Source organism: Rhyacophila brunnea, unplaced genomic scaffold (assembly GCF_057557595.1).
Source record: "Rhyacophila brunnea isolate RB1 unplaced genomic scaffold, BYU_Rbru_1.0 scaffold_13, whole genome shotgun sequence".
NCBI lineage: Eukaryota > Metazoa > Arthropoda > Insecta > Trichoptera > Rhyacophilidae > Rhyacophila > Rhyacophila brunnea.
In genome coordinates this window covers 17,143,710-17,169,747 of record NW_028232785.1, presented here as the reverse complement: position 1 = coordinate 17,169,747, position 26,038 = coordinate 17,143,710, and the positions used below count along the sequence as shown (strand labels likewise).

The 26,038-nt window shown below is 37.8% G+C and overlaps 1 protein-coding gene and 1 long non-coding RNA gene across 2 annotated transcripts; both read right to left on the bottom strand.

Annotated features, from left to right (window-relative positions):
• Window positions 1-3,323: 3,323 nt before the first annotated feature.
• LOC147076703 (uncharacterized) lies at window positions 3,324-13,340 on the bottom strand. Its single transcript, XR_015069684.1, has 4 exons — window positions 13,133-13,340; window positions 12,816-13,025; window positions 9,144-9,296; window positions 3,324-7,226 (listed from the first exon to the last, which is right to left on the bottom strand). It is a non-coding gene; the product is annotated as an uncharacterized LOC147076703 (long non-coding RNA).
• A 9,239-nt stretch (window positions 13,341-22,579) lies between these two features.
• On the bottom strand, window positions 22,580-24,522 carry LOC147076702 (uncharacterized). Its single transcript, XM_085940430.1, has 2 exons — window positions 23,848-24,522; window positions 22,580-22,962 (listed from the first exon to the last, which is right to left on the bottom strand). The coding sequence occupies exons 1-2, from the start codon at window positions 23,920-23,922 to the stop codon at window positions 22,615-22,617; spliced, it is 423 nt and encodes a 140-aa protein (XP_085796556.1). The 5' UTR covers window positions 23,923-24,522; the 3' UTR covers window positions 22,580-22,614.
• Window positions 24,523-26,038: the final 1,516 nt, after the last annotated feature.

Below are 26,038 nucleotides of genomic sequence, written 5' to 3'. Positions count from 1 at the left end.
GACACCACCTGAGTTCGTCGTTCCCAAGGTATTAGTAGGTACCATGGCCCCTACAAGGGGAAGGGGGCTGACAGGGCTTTAGCCTGGGAGCCCGGACTCAGGAGGGGCCTAGCGTGGCGACTCGACCAGATAAGTGAGATAAACACACATCACAAATTTGCTCTCATAGTGAAAAAAAGTCGCCTGCGGTGTTATTATCCTTCGATAATGTTATTATTAAAATGTATGTGCTTGTACGATACAATTTTTAATTATGTATCGATAACTCCACAATTCAAATATATATATTATAAAATACAAAAAAACACTAAATATACACATTAATATTACCGCGTACACCATTTGGAAAACGCTACTGTAGAGCATTACAGTGCCTTAATCCATAGCGATAGGTAGGGGGGCCCGCCAAAAATCCTAACCTGGGGGCCCGCTTCAGGATGTGGGGGGCATGGTAGGTACCTACTAACAATAATAAATTATCTAAAATTATTCTTTGGGAAAAAAATCAGTGAACTGCCAGCAAAGTATTCAAATATAATTGATATTATATTGTCGAACAAGAACCTCTTGCTCACGTGTTAAGACTATGAACTAACAATCTCTCCCAGTGCAGCTAATCACACTTCCGTTTTCAAATTCAAGAGGTGCCCTCAAATTTAACATTTTATTTTACGCTCCAGTTATGTTAGAATTATTATATTACCTATATTGTTCATTCTTAGTTTATTGCTATTAGTAAAAGAATTCGCATCTAAATAGAGAGCCGATACATTATTTAACACGCCTCTAGCACGCGTTGCCACCATGACTTGTACGTCACTGAGAAGTCTCCTATATGCAACTACAGCGACGGCCTGTTATCGCCGATTTCTTGCTGTCGGACAGTAATCAAGCCGAGCAAGATAGTGAAGATATACATACACAGAAATAATAAATATAAAAATAGAATATTAATAATTATGAGTCAGTTATGTAACTAAGTTGTCTATATATTAACATAGATACATCGGAAATGTTATGGAAATGAAATGTACTAGTGTAAGAGAGAATTGTTAAGAGAAAATTAAAATAATAAAAATACAATACAAAACAAAAAGTGGCACATTTAAAGGAATGTATTAAAAGTAGGGAAATACCTAACAATATAAATTGTTATAAAAGTGAGTAACGAGCATAGGTCGTAAGAAACTTTCAGTCTGTCAATTGCAATGACTGGCAAAGACCAATGGCTGGTATTGTTATGTTAATTCAGTTCTAGGAAATTAAAAATTATTTCGTGGGATTTTTGTGTAGTAACAATTATAACCCCCAGGTACTTGAAGCTGTCGAAGTTCTCGATGTTTTGTCCCTCGCTAATCAGAGGGAAATCTGGATTAGTACAGGTGCTATTACACAAAACGTTGGTTTTCTTCGCGTTGATTTTCCAACCAACGCGAGATGAGCTGTTATGCAACCTGTCGACTGTCTCTGAGTCTCTGTCTGGACAGCGTCATCGGCGTTTTCCAGGTTGCATAGCTTCACCGTGGGGGTAACAAGTATGCCTCGGTTGGGTGGTATTGAATTCCGGAGTATGAAGTCAAAGAGGATGATGAAACGGAACGGTGCAAGGACACAATCCTGTCTGGTTCCAGTCGTGACCACGAACCATTCCGTGACAGTGTCTCCAATTCTGACACAGCATTCGCTATTCTAGTGCAGGCATTTGATTATGACTTGGGAGGGATCCCGTATGTTTCCAGTATCCTCCAGAGGGAGTGGCGGTGCGGACTGTCGAAAGCCTCTCATAATCCACAAAGCAGTAATCCATCGTACTGTTCAGCTCATGGCTCTGCTGGAGAAGACATTGAAGGTTGTGGATTTGGTCTGCACACACTACGAGGTAGAAACCCGTCCTGATTTTTCCTGAGGACGTGTATTATTGGGTCTCTTATTCTCATCAAGAGGGTGTTTGCCAAAATCTTTACCGCAACACGGAGTAGCGTAATGTCTCAGTAAATGTCGCAGCTAAAAGGGTCACCTTTTTGTGAAGTATGATGATTTCACCGATCACCCAGTCCCTTGGACATCGCTTTCTTCCTACACTTTTGTCATCAGGCGAAACATAGGGTACAGGATTGCGCTTAGGCTGTAATTGAGGAATTCCGTATTTCCTCGTTCTTTTCCGTTCTTGAGCCTTTTCACAGTTGATTTTTCTCTGTGTGTGTGGGCGAGCAATCGAAAATCTCAGTCGCTCGGGGAATGTCCAAAAGTAAAGCTCCCGCAGATATGTCGAAGGGATCAAAATGACGTGGGCGGGTCAGCACTCCGCAGAAATGATTCTTCCAAATCTTCTTGATGCATTTTGCGTCAGACTCTATTGCTCCACTGGGGCCACGAATGTTTCCGGGAGTCGGTGGTCGCCTGCAGCAGACTTCACGGGTGATTCGGAAAAGTTTCCTGATGAAATTTCTACTCGCTGCCTCCTTTGCCGCTTCAATTTGCCGGTTCATAAAATTGCGCTTGTCCAACCGCACGGATCGTTTGACTACTCTGTCATGGGTCTGGTAGTCAGTCCGCAGTCCTCGGTTCGGTCGAGGTTTGTCTCCTCGTCTCTCAAGGCTTTAAGCCTGGCTCGTTTTCCAATATCAACCCATGTTTCGTCAGACATTCACTTTGGCTGCTCACTTCTTCTGGTACCAAGGACGGTACGGGCCGACGACATAATCGCACTCTTTATTAGACTCCAGTCCGCCTTATTGAGGTCGGGTTCAAATGTGTGCCACTCGTAGATACGATCTACACTATCTCGAAGTCGATCTGAATTTTGCGGCGTCAGAGCTTCTCAACGTCAATACGTTCGCGCTTTGGAGGCCTCTCCTTGCGACTGAGTTTTACTCAGATATTTCCAATGAGTAACTCATGGTCGCTATGGATATCGGCTTCTCTGTAAGTACGCACGTCGAGAAGTTCCTTACGGTGCTTTAAACTGTGCAAGAAGAAGTCAATCTGCATCTATCAGGAGACGTCCACGTGTATATGTGAATGTCTTTGTGCGGAAAACGGTGCCTACAATGGCGAGCACGTTCAGAGTAGTGAATTCTACAAGCAGCTCACCATTGTCGTTGGGGTCACCGAGGCCGTGTCTAACCATCACCGTGGGTTTACGGGCGACATCACGGGAGGTGGCATTTTGCAGAAAGAGCTCGCTATCCGAATGGGAAAGGCTGGAGCAACATTCAACTGGTTCAAAAATGAATAAAACTTGAGGAATGTCTGGGACTAACGATTGTACATGGTCAAAACCAATTGCCTCCTATTTGACGCTTGCATTCTGACGGTGCTGCTTTACGGTAGCGAATCATGGCACCTTACGAAGTCTCAGAGCGAACATACACTGAGCTTCGAAAACAGATGTTTGCGACGGATACTGGGTGTGCGGTGACTTTAGGGGCAACGAGGAGATAAGAGAACGCACCAAGCAGCCTCTCATCACGCTTATCACGCTGAGAGTGAGAGTGAAGAGAACTCCAACCTGGCTTGCCTGTTCTTCAAGCCGACCGGATTCTGGCGTCCTGGAAGGCCCCTGAATATTATCTATAGAGTGTATACGGCCGAGCTACGGAATGCTGGTTTGACGTGGAACGAAGCAAGAAGACTGGCAAGCGACAGGGCTTCTTGGAAGCTCCACGTGGTGTCCATATGCTCCAATTAAGGGGTGGATATGGGCAAAGACAATTCTAATAATTTTTGATTAATAGGCAAGTCGTTAACCTGTGTTTATGTAGAAATAATGTCCATGTATTAAGTAACGCCACGCACCATGCATATCATTTTCTATAATTTAACGATAAAAATATTTATCGATATGAGAATACAAGACAGGAAAAAAAAACGAAGAATCCAAGGCATCCTACACTATTTTTAAAAACAAACATTTATTATCATGTGACAATCGATTAAGGATAATATCTCACAACAGTAGGGCCATACAAATAAAACATAATATTACGAAGTGTCCTGATGTTTTTTAAATGTGCTTTTGGTCACACGATGATAAATGATAGATAACTCAATTGATGACATTTCTTCTTCTTATTGTGCCATCCCCTAGCGGAGATCGGCCCCCATCAAGGCGATCTTATCTTTGTCGTCTGCTACCCGGACCAGTTCAGTGGAGCTGCACTCGTAATAATCACGGAGGTGGTTAAGCCACGAAATGCGGCGCCGTCCTCTGCTACGTTTCACATTGATCTTTTCTTGAATGACAAGTTGGGGAATGGTGTATTTTTGTCCTCTCATTATGTGGCCGAGGTTGTGTAGTTTCCGGTTTTGATACTACGTAGAACTTCTCGGTCCTTCCCCATTCGATTGAAAACTTCAACATTTGTCACCCGGTCAGTCCACGGAATTTTGAGGATGCGTCTATACAGCCACATCTCGAAAGCTTCAAGTCTCCGTGACATCTCTTGGTTTAACGTCCATACTTCCATACTATAGAAAAAAATTGAGAGCACATAACAACGTACCATACACAGTCTCAGACCTAGGTTAAGATCTCGATTGCTAAGGAGGCGTCTCATGTTGAGAAAGACGCTTCTTGCGATCTCAATTCTAGTTTTTATTTCCTAAGACTGGTCCCATTTCTCATTGACCCATGCACCTAAATATTTATAATGGGTCACACGTTCGATTGGTTCGCTGTTAATGACAAAATTTGTGTTGGTGTCTGGTGTCGCTATTTTTGATACTTGTAATAGTTTCGCTTTCTTGAGGTTCATTTTTAAACAATGACTTTTACATCGTATTATTATTATAAACATATTGCCGGATAATTTCTCACACATTGGTAAGAAAGTTTATAATATTCATACCATAATTATTAATGCAGTACATTTTTTATTCGCTTTAAATTTCTTGCTAACGCTATTAAATAATATAATGTCTTCATCAATGACTTATAAAATATGAAACAAGATAATTATTACGATTAAAAAAGGTCAGCGTGATTTTATATGCGAATTGTGTTGGTACGAAATTGTGGTTCTGTTCGGTTATCAGGAATACAGCGTTTCAGCGTAATACAACACATTTTGAAAATAACCGATAAACTGGATTATTTGTTAGATTAACCTAACCAAAACTAATCTAACTTAACCTAACCCAACCTAACCTAACCCAAACTAACAAATAATCCAGTATATCGGGTATTTTCAAAATGTGTTTTCCGCTGTATTCCTGATAACCGAACAGTGTATATTGCATAGTAACATTCAAAATGATTACAATATATTATTACGAACGTGAGTTGTTTTGTGTTTTTTCAGTATACCAGATGTCCTACAAGAGAAATTACATTGGTCACATTTGAATGGCTTTTCACCAGAATGAGTCATTTTGTGTATTTTTAAAACACTAGATATACTACAAGAGTACTTGCATTGGTCGCATTGAAATGGCTTTTCACCAGAATGAGTCATTTTGTGTGTTTTCATAGAACCGGATTGATTACAAGAGTAATTACATTGGTCACATTTGAATGGCTTTTCACCAGAATGATTCATTTTGTGTAATTTTAAAACACTAGATATACTACAAGAGTACTTGCATTGGTCGCATTTAAATGGCTTTTCGCCAGAATGAGTCATTTTGTGTGTTTTCATAGAACCAGATTGATTACAAGAGTAATTACATTGGTCACATTTGAATGGCTTTTCACCAGAATGAGTCATTTTGTGTATTTTTAAAACACTAGATACACTACAAGAGTACTTGCATTGGTCGCATTGAAATGGCTTTTCACCAGAATGAGTCATTTTGTGCCTGTTCATATCACTAAATCTTATACATGAGTAATTACAATGGTCGCATTGAAATGGTTTTTCACCAGAATGAGTCATTTTGTGCATTTTCAAAGCACTAGATCTAAGACATGAGTATTCACAATTGTCACATTTCAGTGGTTTTTCACCAGAATGAGTCATTTTGTGCCTGTTCATAACACTAAATCTTATACATGAGTAATTACAATGGTCACATTTAAAAGGCTTTTCACCAGAATGAGTCATTTTGTGTAGTTTCAAAGCACTAGATTGTATGCAAGAGTATTCACAATTGTTACATTTAAGTGGCTTTACACCAGAATGAGTCATTTTGTGTATATTCATACAAACAGGTTGATTACCAGAATGAGTCATTTTGTGTGTTTTCATATAACGATATTGAATACAAGAGTAATTGCATTGGTCACATTTAAAAGGCTTTTCATCAGAATGGGTCATTTTGTGTACTTTCAAAGCACTAGATTGTATGCAAGAGTATGCACAATTGTCACATTTAAGTGGTTTTACACCAGAATGAATCATTTTGTGTTTATTCATACAACCAGGTTGATTACAAGAGTAATTACATTGGTCACATTTAAGTGGCTTTTCACCTGAATGAGTCATTTTGTGCCTGATCATATCAATAAATCTTATACATGAGTAATTACAATGGTCGCATTGAAAAGGCTTTTCACCAGAATGAGTCATTTTGTGTGTTTTCATATAACGAGATTGATTACAAGAGTAATTACATTGGTCACATTTTAGTGGCTTTTCACCAGAATGAGTCGTTTTGTGCCTGATCATATCATTAAATCTTATACATGAGTAATTACAATGGTCGCATTGAAAAGGCTTTTCACCAGAATGAGTCATTTTGTGTGTTTTCATATAACAAGATTGATAACAAGAGTAATTACATTGGTTACATTTAAAAGGCTTGTCATCAGAATGAGTCATTTTGTGTACTTTCAAAGCACTAGGTCTTATGCATGAGTAATTACAATGGTCACATTTATATTGCATTTCTTCAGAATTTCTCAGATTCTTGAAATCTGATCGAATGCTTTTGTAATTTTCCATTTTATCCGCTATTGATATTTCATGACACGTTTTGTGAAACTTTAATATAGACAGCGAAGCAAAAAAATCAAAACAAAAACTGCACACAAAGTTTTTGTTATAAAATGATTTTTTCTCCAACTTTATAACAGCTACTAATATTTCGGGATCTGTGACGTTGGATTGTATAATATGATTACGTTTAACAGTGCGACTGACTATATTAGTAATCGCTTCATATAGCCCCAATTCTTTTTTAATGTCTTGATAGTCAACCTGTATTTCATCGCATGGCTCTTGTACTTCTCTCTCTAATATTCCGAGGCTACCGGAAAAGGTCATGGCAGTGGTTGCAGGACTCAACTATAAGAAGGCAATATAGGCAAATGACATATGTATATTACAGAATATTATTTAAAAATCTTAAAGATATGTGGGAATCTTATCTTGCAGGGCGGATAGAATTTAGAAGAAGAAGAGTGGATATTTGTATAAGTAATATAACTATGTGTTCTTATGGATTTAAACTGTGTACTATTCCATTTAAGTCGTTTTTTGCGACCCGGGTTTTGCCTTTCGGCATCTTCAGTCGTCGTGTACACTCACCAAAGGTAAACACACACTGACAACGAGCACTTTTAACTCTAGCTTATAAAATAAATCAATACAATAAAGTAGGTAAAAACTCCATTACCTACCTATCAAGTCAAAGGTCACTAAAAATACAATGAACAAATTATGAATCGTTGAAGTATCAGTAAAAAACCTAATTAGTAAAATCCCTATCTTAGGTTCGTTTCTTTCAACATGAACGAAACAAATCAAATTAAACCATAGACAATATACATACAAATTGTAGTTGACCGGAAATGGTTTGAGATTTGACGTTTGGTTCAGTGTATCATTGAAAATCAAACCGTTCTCGGACCATCAGAAATGGTTTGACATGAAACGTCAAACCAATTCGGACGATCCATAGACTAATGGCAATCTGTCAAAGTGTATTGGCATTTCGGCATTTATATATCGTGAGGTGTTCATATTAATATGTTAGATATTTACACCATAGGAGTTCACTTGAATTATATGTATTATAGATTAATAATCAATACCTATTATTCATAAGTAACCATACGCGAACAAGATGCCGCTTTTGGTGTTATTATCTCAAAATCCAGCACTATTTTCTATGCAAGTTCGATTTAATATCATTACCATAATTATTATGTCAGACAAAGAATTTATTTTCATTTTATTTATATTTTGTAACGGAGATTCTAAACTACAAACTGCGTTAAATCAACCCGGAATGATCTTTATATTACCCAGCGAATTTAATATGTTCGATTGTCGTCTAAGTCACAATATCATACTGTCGACATGAACAAGTGGTCAATTATGAAAAGCTCTAATCAAAAGTAATTTTTAAAAACTCGTCATACCTATAAATCTTATAAATTAACTAAATGGCTACCTATTTATGAAGCATTCTTTATATATTGTATATTTAAAATGAATGAATACGACAGTTTGTTAAATTTGTATTATAGTAGACCACGATAGGAGGTTAGAATTCCATAACAAGTTGACGTTTCAAATATGTTTCTGTTTTAGAGACTAATATATTATGAATTAATTTTAAGTACTGGCAACACTAATTAGTTGTCAGAAAAGCGTTTCCGTGGACATTCTACCAAACGGTTCCAAATCAAATAAATCCAACGGTGCCATTTGATTCGTTCAGTTCAGGTTCAATGATACGAACTTCTTATTAATAACAAAACACTCGATAGCATATTATAATAAATCGTCAAAACCTAATAATACATAGTTACTCTTTATAAACAATAAAAATACTACACTCAAGAGGTGTAAATCGTCAATTCTAAGAAAAATAGTTAATGGAGTTAACTAATGAGATATTAATCTTTAATAATACTTTTATATGGTACCTACTTTTTTATAACATTATTTAAAAAAAAAAAAACTTTGCATATAAACTCGCCTAATATAATATATATAAACTCACCTAATATAATATATATGTATAAACACACATATTCATACCTAAATCCTCATCCATGCATTCTCATATATACAAATATGAAAATTACGAAAGGTGAAACCCAGGTCGCAAAAAACAACTTAAATGGAATAGTACAGAGCTTGAATCCATTAGAATTTAAATTCAAATTCCATCAAGTACCTTCAGCCGATAGTATTAATATTACTATGTGTCTTTCGTTTTAGGTTATTTTAAATGAAGAGTTTGCTATATACCTGATTTCCTGGGTTGCATTCGGAATAAGAGCAAGATGGTTGAGAGTAATCATAGTTGCTTTGCTCTACATCTTCTTGAACAATCTCATTCTCTGACTCAAACCGCTCTAAATCAGTCTCTAATTTTACAGAAGTAGAGTATTTTGAGGGTATCTATAAAAAATACATTAATTGTATTAATAAAAAAGGAGATAAGTGTATTCTTATGGTGAAATAATAATATAGTGTGCTGAAACGAATTCGGCGAGGTTCTGCAATATTATGCCTTACGATATTGGCTGGATTTATGCCTACCGGATTCAATAATGTTGCCATCATGGTGGAGAAGCGGAAGATCGAGAAGAATGGAAAGTCTTCGTCGCTCAAATGATGGCAAAATTTAAAAATGGACACGATCCTTAGTCATTAGCACACGACCAAAAAAAGATGGTGAAATTTTAACCCTAAATATTCGCAGATGCAAATGTACCAGCACACACTTGGTTTTCTCTCAGCCACCTGCCATGCCTCCATACCCGTTCTGCAAACGTATACCATAGAGTAACGAGCGTTAAGCGCCCTTTAATGTCGTGCTGAGTGTCCTAGAAGCGACTTTTTAAGACCGCGTGAACTGGTGTGCAGTCGCAGTGCAGATCGCCCATAGCTTACCTACCTAAAGCATTATGGTTTGGTGTGGTGGGGCTTAATTAAATATTTAAAACTAACGAGAACAATCTGTAAATTGTATTCTAAGTTCAATGGAAAAAAGTATGACTGACAATGTTTAGTGTACACCATTTATGTCTAATCTAAACTGACTACCTCCACCCTTCGCCACTAGTTACTGCGTAGTCTGCGTGATTAGTAGAACGTCAATCCTTGATGAGAAAAGACAATGCTCGTCGTATAATTTTCTTATAATAAAGTGATATTTCGATAATCACCTAAGTTTATTAAAATAAGTAGATATTGGATTGTATTATGCAGAATTCATAGCAATAATATTCCATTCGGTCAACTTAAGGGCCCACATGCTCAGCATGGGTCTAAATGGAGCTTTTATGGTATTTTCAGAGCATAACCCTGGACATTCCTTAAACGTTGTAGATAATCTATTTACATAATTTTGAAGCCTTATTATCCTTTATATTTATTTTAAATATTTGATGACTGCATAAAATATTTTTATTAGATAAAATAGTATTCTTTTAAACATCTCGCCCTAATGTTTTCGAATATAATCATATTTCAGTTCATACATGTGCAGCGGTGTTAAGATTTTTTAGGTTCATTAATTTTTATACGCATTTACATAACCATTAGTAAAATTAATGTTAACATTATATAGTGACATATTTACGATAAAAAAATATATTTTATAATCTTTGTGATCCCAAATTTGACAGGAATTAGGCATTTTATTATTCAAGAAATGGGCACGATTAACACAGTTTTTAAAGATAATGATTATAAGCTATGTCCTTGGCCATTTAAATGTGATAAACATTTTACGAATAATGATTGGTTTATAATAATTGTATAAAGATATGATATATTGACTCACTCCGGTAGTACGTCACAATGATGTCATATGACGTCATGTCGCCGGGCGACTTCAACTCACAAGTTACAACATAAGGTCCCAGGGAGGAGATTGTTGTATAACGGACATCTTTTTTTGACAAAATTGTATCAATACGCTGATCATTCTCAAACATCCATTAGCTATGTTATGTAGATTAGGTAATAATGTCCTCAGGGGCGGCTTTAGCTTAAGGGTTCGTAGAGACCATCCCCACATATTTATCATGTCAAAAATACACATCTGATATTTTTATCATTGTCATAATATACCTACTTAATTACATGATTAAAATGAACTATTTATTTTATTTTATCCATCTAAACCCATCGCAATTTTATAGAGATAGGTATCTCTTATTATTATACAAATAATAAATAAAGCAATGATTGTAGTTTATTATGTAATAACATGATATAATAAATAATTAAATTAAATACGGTTTATTTGACGCTGACACAAATTGAGAAAGTTATTGCGTTTATTTTTCGTTGACCGGGGATCACTCAGTCCCATCCCGTCGCCGTGGTACAAATCTCGTTCTACAAAGGATGTGAATGCATTAGCGAAGTAACGTCCCTAGTCAAAATGCCGCCCCTAGGCAGTGCCAAAATGCCCCACATTTTTTTTTATACAGTGGGTACTTTATCATCTATGCATGATTCCAATATCTAATAAATGTATTGTATGGATACATTACAATATGTCTTTCACTAAATCTAATATAAATCCCATATCTCCTTCAATAGACAATAAATTGCGTGTATACGGTTCCAAATAGGTACATTTAAAAATATACATGACAACTTCCAAAACTCGCGAGTGACTGGCAAACATATTTGGATACATTTTAAATTACCTATGAACTTGTCAATGCTGTTCACCAAGAACGGATGTCTAAGGATAACGGAAGTAAACTAGACATCGTGAAACCGACAAAAAATCCTCTTTTATAGTACGTAAATAATACATTTGTTTCCAACCAGCGAGCCGAATTTTTTAATGAATTTTTCTATTTATTAAATACCTAGTGATTCTCCCCGATTTGCCGCCCATTGGGTAACTGCCGCCCCCAAGCGACGCTCAATCTGCCTTCCCCTACGGGACGTCACTGCATTAGCGTTAGTATACATATACTAGGGAGCGAATAAAATAACCTCTAGGTGAATAAAAACGCTCGCTGTATGTCGTTGTTTAAAACTGATAATGGTAAAAATTAATTATTATAATTAATAAAGTTATCATTTTTAAGCACGCTTTTTAGATGTGATTAAGTAACGACTCAGATAATCATATTATTTATTCTGAAAAATTACTCATTTCCTCATTAAACAAAACATATTATTATAATTAGCTTGGTACATAATTTATAATATGAACAAGTATGTAGGTATATATATTTAATAATTAATGGATAAACCCCTCCACGTGGAAAGTCGTCGAGCCGCCACTGAATGTCCTCTAAGCGGACGAAACCGGACGTAGCTCAATTATGTGGACCCAGTAAATTACTACCTCTCTATATTGTTTTAACTTTAATAATAAGAATATAATGTTATTTGAGGCTTACACGGTTGTTTTTTATCGTAGTAGATTTTTGGGTTTACACCGTGTGTCCTTCATCCTTCTTAGTGAAGAAGGAACAAGGACCAATCCTGAAGCGTGCCCCCCTACCTATCACTAAGGGTAAAGGCAGTGTGACGCGCCACATTAGCATTTTCCATGGAGTACGAGGTCAAATTAAGGTGTATTTTTAGCGATTTTTTGTATTTTTAATTTATGTACATCCATCTGAATTATGGAGTTGTCGAGTATCGGCAGACAGTTAAAAATTGCATCGTACAATCAGATATTTGAATTATTAATAATTATGGAAGTAAAATAGCGCCGCAGGCGACTTTTTTTTACAATTAGAGCAAATTTGTGGTCTGTGTTTATCTCACTCATCTGATCGACTCGGCCGGGCCCTTCCTGAGCTTGGGCCCCTAGGCTAGAGCCCTGTCAGCTCCCCCCTTCTGTGGGGGCCATGAGAAGGACACACGGTGGAAACCCAAAAATCTACTAGGTACGATAATGACAATGTTAATTCAAAACGAACGTTGCAGACTTACCTTATTTAAATCATTAGGTTTTACCATTACTGGCGACTCATTTAGAGTAATTACAATGGGTGAAATTGTTAAATTGTTTCCTTCCACGGCTATAGAAAAATTTCCAATTCGATTTCCGAAATGACCACATATTTCTTTCGGAGATACACTTTTCTCCTGTTCACTTATATCGTTGGCGTCATTTGTTGATTGTTTCTGAGAATGTTTATCCTAAGAAAGATCACAATACAATGTATTACAACAATATTATCGATAAAAAAACAAACGCTAATTGATCAGGCATGTTTTTTATAATCAATAACCTTCGAAAAACTAACCTCGGCATCGTCAGCATACTCTTGTTTGATGTAAGTATTTGACTTTGTGTTATTTCCTTGTAAAGACATATCGAACAAATGTTGCTTATCTCCATCAGGTTCAAAGTCAATTGCATCGCGATTTACGTCCATTTTATGGATTATCGTGTCACAATAAATCAATAATTCTGAGCAATCCTGACAGACATTTAGCAAAACTGGCAGCCGTGATTATAGACGATGATTGCTTATACCATAGACAAAAGAGAGTACCTAATAAATTATTGCCACATCGGATGTAGGTACCTACTTACATACATTTTGCGTAATAGGTAGGACATTGCATATTTTTTTGCATTGTATCATTAATGCTACTGATCAACGAACGAATAAAAAAGTAGACCTGTCAAAAGTTGCGATTATCGTAGGTAATGTCTTCCGATAATCCTATAATTTTGTGTTATTTATATGTAGACTTGCATAAAATAATATAGTAGTGAAAACAACACAAGTTTTACGTTTTATTTTATGAATATCATAAATACAAATAAAAAAATAATTGGTAAATCTCTCATTTTCTAATGTGTAAATTAATAAATTAATCAATTAAAATCATTAAAACAATTACAGATTTTTTTCAGTCCGAATGATTGCGTATTATTTGTTTAATATCGACGGACGAAATCTGGCAACTCGGAGAGTAATATCAAACATGATTGAAATCCAAAGAATCCTTGTCTGCGGATTAAAAAGTCCGTAGATCTGGGGTGCTCCACGCGAAAAAAAAAGTCCGAAGACTGGAAATCGTCTGACTTGCGTGCCAATGGAGTGCCGGCATAAAGGTTTACATTAAAAATATCGAGTTTTTAGAAGGTTTATTTCTATACACATGTATACACAAACATGATGGTCCAATCGAGTGCGTTTTTTTTCATAATACTTACTTAAATAATTTTTCAAAAATAAATGTCACACGCCAAAAATACTCACTGATTAACCAAACGCGCTAAAAGAAGTATAACTTCAAAAAATACATAAAAAATGTACAGCAGTTCCCGAAAAAATGAATCCAATATTAGACGCCCAGATTGCGCTTCATCAAGGACAACCGCGGTGCCCATCTATTTCCCAAATCATTTTAAAATGTATGTTTGCCTTGATGTATTGATCTATTGAATAATAAATGAAAGGAGTTTTACCTACCAATAAAACTCTTATTATTCATGTTGACTTTGAAGTCCTTGAGATAGGGTTTGCTCTTTCTTCTTCGCGTGAGGATATATTCTACTAATTTCTATTTGTTATCACCTGGTGTTGGGTATGCCAAATTCCTGTATGTGACAATGATTCATTGACGAGGTAAAAGACCATCGTGACTTTCCATGTATATGGTTGAATAGAGAAGTTAATGGGTTCTTTTCCCCTTCTGATGGTGGTGTATCCATCGTTCTCTGGTAGTTGTCGTGAAATGTTGACTCACTACCCCAGATACCTCTCTTTAAGATTATCATTGGGTATATGTACAGTTTAAGGAAGTCACCACTGAGCGGATACTGCCTGGTGGTTCTTGTACCCCTGCTTCCAACAGTACTGACCTTATCCAATTCCCTATAACTGTCCTGGTGGCTGGTTTTGGTGATCCTCTTGAAGATATAAATAATTCCGAAATATCCCTACCTTCCCCTCTCCTAGGGTTTGACATGCAGACGAGTTTCCGTAACCAGAATAATACTGGGTCGATGTTTTGACACGTGGAAGCGCTTAGCTTCCATTCCGATTGACGATGCTTGGCGGTATTTGTATTTGCGCCAAACATTGGCCATACAATTATGTAGTCACGTTTTTCCACCAATCCACTGTCTACTATTAGTAGTGTGAGGCCATGAACCCTTCGTCCCGATGCGAGAAGCAGCCGAGTAGGTAGCTGTCCTGCGAGAGGTTTCGAATAGGTTGTACTCCACCGGTGTTGTTTTCCTAAGATGATCTACCACTCGTCCTGGATCCCAAACTGGTGGTTTGACGGGTTTCGTTTTATGTACCGAAATTGCCTGTAACATATTGTGTTGTACTACCACGTTGATGCTGATATCTACAATGATAATCGGTTTGCAAAAAGTGGTTATGGCTGACTTATGCACCAGGATGGTGTTGTACGACAAACCCTCTTTGTTGTGCATGTTGCCTAGGTATCTGGCCAATTCCATTCGTTGAGGGCTATTATGATCCATTAGGTTCTTGTTACTCATGTCATTGTCTTCCATTTGTTCCAAGCTGGTTAGAGTCGAAGGCCGCCATCTGAAAGTAAGGAGTGCCCTTTCTTCCACCATTCAATTTGATGTTATTTCCACCCGACCCGAAATTAGCCATAGTTAAAGGAACAGGCCCTGGGTCCTTGGAGGTGGACGGTTGGTCTCCATACCTACTAGTGTCGTATCGTCGCTATAGGATTTGTTTCCCGAATAGACCAAATGTCAATTTTTCAGGAGACGAAAAACAAATTTCATTGTCGTATATTGAAATATCAGTAGATGTATCAATCATTCTTTCTACACTGTATGATTGCAACATTATCTAAGAATAGATTCCAAGAATAATATACTGGTATAAATCAGTAAATGCACAGAAAATGCGTTTTATTTACAAGTACTCGTTGTGGATATTCGGGAAATTTTTAGCGCTCTCTCAGAATAATGGATATTCGGGACAATACATGGACGTTCGGGACTTAAGACCGTAGCGTATTGCTGCACGGCCCACGGATTACTGAGTGGTTAAAAAGTAAGCACCTCAAATGTTATATTTATTTACACGATAATTGGTAATGATTACTTTTACTATTTAAATACCTAATGATCGTAATAACCCAAGTTCGTAGGTAATAATAACATGCGGCATTCGCTTTTTTCGGTTTTTTTCGTAATAAGTAATAAAATAGTTTTTAATAATCTTTTTTTTTATTCAACCAATAATTCACAAGATTTAAGAATGTACCATTCTAATTATTGAACATACATAATTTTGAAAATCACTTCTGAGAAAATATATTAAAACCAATAGAAAAAATCTTTTTGAAAAAAGTAAGACACCCGGCAGGAATCGTCCCTGCATCTCCTGGGTTTACGACCAAGTCCACGAATTATCCACTATGCTACGAGGTGACATACTTATGACGACAAACTTTAACTATTGGCCTGTTAATACCTGCTCATCAGTATTCTTTAAAATCATGCGACTATTGGCGATCGGTTTTTGTTTATTAAATAAAAGTAGGTATCTACTACTTCAATTACTAACCGACGTCACGGATTTCTCCAATATTTTATGATGGTACTTACTCGTACTTGCTAACAATTTTATATTAATTCTTTTTCAAAAAAAAAAAAAAAACTATGTATATATATCTGTATATTATTATACCTATATATTTCTATAATTAACAATTAAACTTATTACAAACCACCAAATAAATATTATATATTTACTATTGGAATGACAACACAAAATAATAGCATCTATAAATTAATTACCATTGGCTGCTAATATTAGGTAGGTACCAATATCCTAAGTATATAATATTCACCAAATAAATAGTTACTAACATACATATTAAATTAAATTAACTATCAGCGCATTCAAAAATAAATCATAGCATCGCCTTTATTTTCATAGAAATACCCAGATTAAAAGTAAAATAAAGACAAACAATGTTTAATTAATAATAATTATTTTTTACGTCATAGTAGTTGCCGGGTCACACTGTAGAATTCATATAACCGTTGGGATTTTGTGTCATTTATCAAAACAAAATGCAGTTATTTAGGTTAAAATACTCACTTCCATAACTTTACTATAAGTTTAGGGCGAACTGGTGATGTATCAGCTATAAATAATCTCTTCAAATTTGATGAATTCACTATTAAAACAATAGTAACTTTAAAAACAATATCAATAAGACGAAATTTGAAAGAGCATTCCGGACAGCCGAAAAATATGAAAGTGGGCGTGATTGTTTTAGAGCTGGACAGCGTGAATGTGGGAGCGAGATGCACGGCGTCAACGCGGTTTGATTGGCTAAAAGTCATATTCGGGAAATAAAAACTCAGCCAGAGATTTATTTCGACCGAAATTAACTTGGATATTCAGGTACGAATAGTTGGACATTCGGGAGAACAACACGGAGTAATTGTAACTTAACATGGCGTATTCGGGTTTTTCAAAAAAATATCTCTGTTCCTAGATAAAAAAAATATTTTTTTTATAAATGATTTCGGTAGAGTTCGATAAAAGAAAGTGAACTGCATTAAAATGTCGATTTCGACAAAAATGGATATTCGGGAAACAAATCCTATAGCGACGGTATGTAGGTGCGGCATTGTATAAGGAGGTACTATCGCCCTTTTTCGTAAGTCCACTCCCCAAAAGCATTATTTCCAGCTCGGTGCCACTAGTAAGTACTTCCCCTTTTCTGAGTTCAGGTGCGCTAGGACTCGTGAAATTAAGTTTGGTGGGGGAAATATTCACGCCAATCTGAAGTCATACACTCGGCTGAAGGCGTCGTGAAACAGCGCGCCACTGTCTGTAACGTCTCGTGACACATACGTTGCAATGACATGTGCTGTTTCGCTTGCGAATAAATCCACCTCGGGAACAGAAACAGGGGGGTGGTTGCGGTGTTGATTAGGTGCCATTCGGGAATGAGTTGTCTGCGGGAGAGATGATCTGCCACGCAGTTGTGTATAATGTAGTAAACATGATGTTGGCTAGACTGGTAAATACTAGTGTCTGTCGGCATAGGTTTAGGAGGGTGACAGATTTTGTGCCGCCCTCGTTGTTGATGTATGGCACCACTGTTTTGTTGTCTGTCTGCAGAAGCAGATCTGATCCTATGATTGATTGTACCTGAGATTGAATTGCAAACATTTCCTTCCTGTTGGAATGCCATGCCATGGTAACTGGTCTTGTTCCCACGTACCTGATAGGTGGTGTTCATTCAGTTGGGCTCCCTAGCCTGTGTCAGCTGCGTCTGTCATCAGGAAGTGATTGATGTGTGTCAACTCTGAGGAGCCTATCACCTGGAGCCACCACATGATGTCCTGTTAGGCCTGTGGTGGGATTGTCGTCTATTGGCGAGAATGGGACCTCGACAATATTAATGACTGGAGCTTTGTAGCCGTCGGCAATGCAACCTTCCTCGTGGAGGTAGGATGCGAAGTTAAGTCGCCCCAGAAGGGATTGAACATGTGTCTGCCTGAGGGACCAACTGCCTTTTTGTACCCGCGTTGTGTCAAATCTGAGGATCCTTTCGCCTAGGGCCACCACATGATGTCCTGTTGGGCCTGTGGTGGGATTGTCATCAATTAGCGAGGATGGGACCTCGGCCATATTGATGACTGGAGCGTTGTAGCCGTCGGCAATACAACCTTCCTCGTGGAGGTAGGATGTGAAGTTGAGTCGCCCCAGAAGGGATTGGATATGTGCCTGTCTGAGGGACCAACTGCCTTTTTGTACCTGCGTTATGTCAACTCTGAGGATCCTATCGCCTAGAGCCACCGCGTGATGTCCCGTTGGGCCTGTGGTGGGATTGTCATCAATTGGCGAGGATGGGACCTCGGCCATATTGATGACTAGAGCGTTGTAGCCGTCGGCAATGCAACCTTCCTCGTGGAGGTAGGATGTGAAGTTGAGTCGCCCCAGAAGGGATTGGATATGTGCCTGTCTGAGGGACCAACTGCCTTTTTGTACCTGCGTTATGTCAACTCTGAGGATCCTATCGCCTAGAGCCACCGCGTGATGTCCCGTTGGGCCTGTGGTGGGATTGTCATCAATTGGCGAGGATGGGACCTCGGCCATATTGATGACTGGAGCGTTGTAGCCGTCGGCAATGCAACCTTCCTCGTGGAGGTAGGATGTGAAGTTGAGTCGCCCCAGAAGGGATTGGATATGTGCCTGTCTGAGGGACCAACTGCCTTTTTGTACCTGCATTAGCAGATGGTGACGGAGTGCTACACAATTCTCCGGCGACAGGAACCTCCGCTTGGTGTGTGTGTCCTACGTGATGTCCAGGGACCCTCATTGTTGGCTTGGGTTCAGACAGGATCTTTTAATATTTATTAACCACCCTAAAGACTGTAGGAAGGTTATCCTGTATTCCACCTGAACCGAGACTGTTTCTCGTATTGGTTGGCTACTAAGAAGTCGTCTAGGTAAGTGAATATTCTCAGCCATTCTTTCGTAGGCGTTCGGCGACCCAATTGGTCAGGGATGCCAACATAATCGGAGCGGTTGGCAGCACGAACGGGAGTGACGTGAATTGTAGGAGCTCCCCTTGATAGGCTAGTCGAACAAATCGACGATGTTGAGAAGCCATTGGTACCTGGAGGGACGCCTGGCTTAGATCTATTATTACTAGCCAGTCTTCTGTTTGTAAGACGGCTGCAACCTCGCAATGGTGAATTAGTTTGAATGGCTTTGGCTGTAGGAACGCATTCAAACGCTTTCGGTTGAAAACAGGGCATAGAGCCCCGTCTTTTTTCTTGATCAGAAACAGGGTTGAGAGAAAAACTGGGGGTTTGACCCGCTTCTTCTAGAACCCCTGAGTTCTTTAAGTCCTCGATCTCGAGAGTGACCTCTGCTGATTGTTGCGTTTTAAAATCTTTCCGTAAAAGTAAAGAAGGACTTACCAATAGTGGTATCCGCACAAAAGGTATGCGGGCTACGGCTATTATTTTTTACCAATGTTGGGGGGGGGGGGTACACTAAGCCATCCAGACTCCCCGAAAGTCTCTTAGGCGGTCCCCAATGTTATTGGTCGTCCAGATGCGGTCACCTTCGCTTAGAGTACGGATCCCTGGTGGAGCCCGTACCTCCGATGGAGAACTCCCTTCCCACAGGACGTCGCCCCTTGGGAGTACCCCGGCCATAATTTGAGTTCGAGGGCCTTCCGCGACTTTAAGCTCGGAGTAATCCTTGATAGTGCCTCCCGAGTGAAGGTATCCTTCCGGTAAGGATCTGAGTCATGTTCTCGCAAATTTTATTATGTGTTGTCCCCAAAACACCCTTCGATTTTTTGGTACAGGCTCATCGCTGTTATGATTTTTTGAGGATTGGTTGCCCAATCCACTAACCCTTGCATACGCTTTCAGAAGCTGTCCCGATGGGAAAACATCGCATTCTGGAGGGCTGCGATGGTCCTCTTCGTCAGATGGTTAGCTGATGACGAGTGGTCGCACCGACGCAACTTGTCATTTAGACCTAACTCTACGACCGTAGGGGCAAGAATTGTTTTTTGGGCGTTGTGACACTCCTTGCTGGTCCCCCTGCTGAAATAAGGTACGTAACGAGGATACCTCAAACATTAGCATCTTAATCGACGCTCGTACCTACGTTGAACTTTTCCTCCTGTAGCAGTTCTGCTTCGCCGTCTGTTGTCCATTGCTTTTAGAATATCCTCCTCACGGTAATTCAGATGTTGCGCCATAATCACTGATCACTTAACGTTCACTTAACTATCACTTAACGTTCGTCCAAGATAATTTTTTTGATAATTAGAAACGTCAAATCATAGGCTACATCTGAAACTGTCAAAAGGCAAATCCATGGCAAAATGAAGACAAAAGAATCCCAAATTACATACATAAAAAATTTACGCGTGGGTATGACCAGTAAATAAAAACAGGAACGACGGAAAAAGGAAAATAAATTAGTTGAATATAAAATTATATCCTCACGCGAAGAAGAAAGAGCAAACCCTATCTCAAGGACTTCAAAGTCAAATTCGAATAATAAAGGTTACCTACCTAAAAGTTTATTTTTTCTTGCTACATATTTTTTACGATTGAAAGTTTAATCGAGCTTAAAAAAAACAGCCTTCATATTCGTAGTAAGTAGGTATATAACTATAATGCCAGCGCTCCATTGGCGAGCCAAAAGTCCGACGACAATAAGTCTTCAGATTTTTCTACGTTCTGCTACTGGCCAACAGACGTTCAACGAAACGAGTATATAATTAATTTGACGAGTAAAACAGTCGACTTTGACAGCATAGATAATATACGTATATCTGACAGTTAAATCGTGATCAGTGTTGCCAACCGTACTATAATTATAGTATTTGTACTATAATTTTGGTCCGCGTACTATGTACGATATAAAATAGGTATAGTACGCCCAAAATACTATAATTTTGATAATCGTACTATAATTTTATATAAAAGTACTATAATTCTGCATTTGCCATTTCGCAATCGAGTGGTCTTCGAAAATTTGGAAATCTGCGGCCCGCGGCGAAATATTTTTCCCAAAAAAAACAAGCCGACCACGAAAAATCGGGAACCTGCGGCTCGCGACGAAAATTTTTCCTAAAAAAAAACAAGCCGACCACGAAAAATCGGGAACCTGCGGCCCGCGGCGAAATATTTTTCCTAATAAAAACGAGCCGACTATGAAAAATTGGGAAAATTTTCATTTTCAACAGATGACAACGCGTACTATATTTTATCTCCAAATACTATAATTTTGGAGGCTCTGTACTATAATTCCACTTTCAAAATATGGCAACACTGATCGTGATGGCGTTAAATGATACCGACGTTTTATGTTTTTTGGGTTATTGGGTGGCAGATAATGTAATAACGAAGCAAAGGGTACACAAATACAGGGTGAAACATTGGATAAGGAAATGAACGACATTATCCCACACAAATTTAATACGAGAATTGCGTTTGCAACCGAGCGATTTCCGCAATTATTTGCGAATGTCGGAGGATGTATACACAGAACTGTATAATTTGGTCTCCCCATTTATTAAAAAAAAAAAATACTATGATGAGGGAAGCTATTTCTCCTCATGATAGATTATGTGCAACCCTGCGATTTTTGGCTGCCGGCGGAACATTCACTGACTTGCATTATAGAACTGCGATTGGAAGACAAACTCTGGGCAAGATAATTCCCGAAACTTGCCAAGTCATCATTGACGTTTTGAAAGGAGAATATTTCAAGGTGTGTATTATATTATACGTCATCTAATAAAGTTGGGCAAATTTACAAATATATCATTAACAAGTAGACATTGGTTGGTCTTATAAAGTGAACGTTTAGTGGATTGTTTTACCTATATAAATCATAGACGGCAACATCATAAGAATGGCAGACAAGATGCATTTGAGATAGATATATATATAGTCACAAATAAGGCCATCGTTGACATGCTAAATATTCAATAGACCACTAGAATGCTGTACCTAGCCAGGACTCTCCATATAGGCTGTAAGCAAGCTGCTTAATTATTCCTGTTGAATGTATTGTAATACTAGTCATATTCTTCGAAAAGCAAGCATGGAATTTGATTTCTAAATGAGGCCACATAATAATATAGGTTTGCTAACATAGCTCAAATACTTACCATTTGTTGTATCGCTTAAGCTAAGGTTTATAGGCATAAAAACAAACAAAAAAACAAATATTTTTACAAGATATTTATTCATACAAAAAACATTAATTTATTATACCGGCTTTTGTACATTTTTGCTTAATATACGATAAACTGGTTGAGTATGAACAGTAGTTGCTGGCATTATTTTGTCACTTTGTCCCATAAAGGCAACTTCATGCATCAGCTTCTCGGCCAGCAATCTTTGTCCCTGTGACATCGATCGTAGTTTCATGGCCATCATTTTGCCAAAAACATCAAATTCATCTTCAGTCTTGCTTAGTTTGTCGGTGATTAATTCTAACACTTTGTTGGCGCTATCATTCGATTTTTTTCGTTTGAACGATGGGGGTTCTGGTGCTCTATTGAGATTCGACCTTGGAGTAGTCGACAACGTGGATGTTGAAGGCGAATATTCTATCTGTAAATAAAATGTTGATTATTTTTTGTTGCAGTTCCCTGATACGCACGAAGAAATGGAGACGATTGCAGAAGAATTTAATAGTAAATGGTAATTTCCAAATTGCCTGGGCGCAGTTGATGGGAAACACATTGCAATCGTGCCACCTGCAGGCGCCGGCTCCCACTTTTATAATTACAAACATTTCCACAGCATTGTTTTGATGGCGATTGCAAATGCTAATTATGAATTTATTTATGTTGATGTTGGAACAAATGGACGTATTTCTGATGGGAGGCGTACTGAGAAAATCTGATGTTTTCAAACGTTTAGACGAAGGCAGATTAAAAATACCTGCACCAAAAAAACCTACTGCTAATTCTGATGCACTGCCATTTGTTTATATTGGCGATGAAGCCTTTGCATTACGTAACGATTTCATAAAGCCGTATTCACAAAGGCAATTAAATCACAGTAAAAGAATATATAATTATCGGACATGCAGAGCCAGGCGAATTATAGAAAATGTTTTTGGCATTTTAGCTGCTAGATTCCGCATTTTTCAAGCTCCAATAAACATGAAAATTGAAAATATCAATACAGTTGTATTAACTTGCTGTGTGCTGCACAACTTTCTTCGTCGCAAATCAACACATACTTATACTCCTTCTCATGACCTTGATAGGGAAAATCCTGAGACAGGTTTAATAGAGCTCGGACTGAGGTCACAGGACACCTTAGCGCCTTTGGAAGCAACGACTAATCGGAACTCGACTGCCAATGCTAAGAAAGCGCGAGGAGATTTCGAAAAATATTTTAATACTACCGGGGCTGTCACATGGCAAGAAAGTATGATAAGCAATAGATAAATTAAACCAATGTAACAATTTAGTTAAAATGTTTTACCTCAATACAATCTTCGTTGTTTAACGAGTTGGAGTAACTCTCATCAGGAGACATGTTTTCCAAATCGTCCACCATGCTGGATATTGAGCTCGATTCTGTAAAACAAAATGTAAATTGTTAAAATACAACATAATACTCAAACTTGTTTTTTATTATCTCTCCCCTAAGTACCCATTCCTTCATACGGTTAATATTGATATTGGTATAATTGGTGTAATCCAGTATATCGGGTATTTTCAAAATGTGTTTTCCGCTGTATTCCTCATAACCAAACTGTACCATTAATTTTGATTGATGATTGACGATTTATTGATTGTCTCTGAAGGAACCTAACTCGAGCGATTTTTGATTTTATGATCATTTCTTTTCTTCTTCTTTCGACCATGTCCGATCATAATATGGACCTCCACGGAGTGGAGGTTTGTATTGACAGATTTTGTTTTTACGAGAAATGGATGTCAGCCACTTGCTCAACATATTAGGTCCATACTCTGACTCATACACAAATTGAAATTCAATGTGTACTTGTCAGACCCAGGATTTGAACCTGGGACCCGACCACGACTCAATAAGCCGCGCTTCCACCGCCATGATCGTACCTATATATTATTATTTCTTACCTACCTCAGCAAAGAATAAATAATTTTATTGTGACTAGAAATGATTCATAGCTGTATGTTTTAATTGCTTAATAGTAGCTAATCTAATGCGATGTCACTTTCAGAGATACGACAATGTCATAGTCTGCACGTGTATAATAAATAGCTTTAAAGCATTCCCTCGTACCTATATATTATTATTATTTATTACCTACCTCGGCAAAGAATAAGAAATTTTATTGTGACTAGAAATGATTCATAGCTGTATGTTTTAATTGCTTAATAGTAGCTAATCTAATGTGATGTCACTTTCAGAGCTAGGTACGACAATTTCATAATCTGCAAGTGTATAATAAATAGCTTTAAAGCATTCCTACGTACCTTCCAATAGGTCGTTCAAGAACTCCAAATTTTTATAGTACCACAGTTTGGGTAGATAAACTGCGTCTGTGCCGGCTCCGCTTCGATATGATGTCCTTACTTTATTTCTCTCCTTTCTGTAACCCGACCTCAATGTCTGTATTTTCTTTTTAACATCGTCGACCCTTGCCTGCGGCTCCACCTTGATTAAAATCTCCAAAAGTTCCGCATACGCCAAGGACTTGGCATCACGATTCTTGTATAGTGGGCTGGTCGTCTTCCACAACGATGGGTTGTCTTTAAAACAACTAATAAAATCTTCCAAGAAACTTTTCGAATGCACTCGTAGATCTACCATTGTTGTTATCGATGTGAGATGTCCGAACACTTTGAATGACAGTAAAATAATGATGGCGCTGTCGTCCGTCGGCATAGATATAAATAATGTGACGGTAAAGCGTGGTGAACGTACGAATTTCAGCGGCTCGGCGAGTAAAATATCAAACATGTTTGAAATCCAACGAGCCTGGTCTGCGGATTAAAAAGTCCGCAGACCTGGGGTGCTCCACGCGAAAAAAAAGTCCGAAGACTGTAAATCGTCTGACTTGCGTGCCAATGGAGCGCCGGCATAATAAGTAAGTAATATATTACTAAAAATATTTATAGAGAAAAGTTGTTCATTTTGTTTATTTATCACCGTTTCGTGTACACTTGCATGTTTTATGTTATGACAAATAAATCACCTTCAGGGTGTACAAAAAATAGGTAAGTCGAGTTTTTAATTACCTAGGTAGGTAGGTACTTACTGAATATACCTACTTATTTCATTAGATTTTATGTATATTGGAAACCTCGTTTTTGACAGTAAGAGGCTCTTTCTTTTCTTCCTCAGAGTTCCTTTATTTTAATAATTTTGTGGAAGAGTGATACCTAACTAGGTAATGTACTTACCTGTAATTCATTTAGAATTCTTCAGGAACCTAGTTATTTTTTCAGTTTAATAATACCTATGTATTAACAATATTGAGACATTTTGCATGTTATTACTGCCAGAGCTCGAAATGGAATATTTTACGCAGTGACGTCCCTAGACAAAATGCCGCCCCTAAGCAGCGCCAATATGCCGCCCCATTTTTATACAGTATTTTTTACCATCATTTCATGACTAATTTAAATGCCATATCTACTTCAGTAGATAATATTGCGGGTCCACGGTTTCAGATACAACATTT

What these genes read in the sequence shown, in the direction of transcription:
- LOC147076702 (XM_085940430.1), bottom strand. Translation starts at nt 23,922, where the DNA reads ATGGTGGACGATTTGGAAAACATGTCTCCTGATGAGAGTTACTCCAAC. An exon ending in ACAACGAAGATTGTATTGAG is followed by an intron (nt 22,963 to 23,847) that starts GTAAAACATTTT and finishes TTTTATTTACAG; the next exon opens with ATAGAATATTCGCCTTCAAC.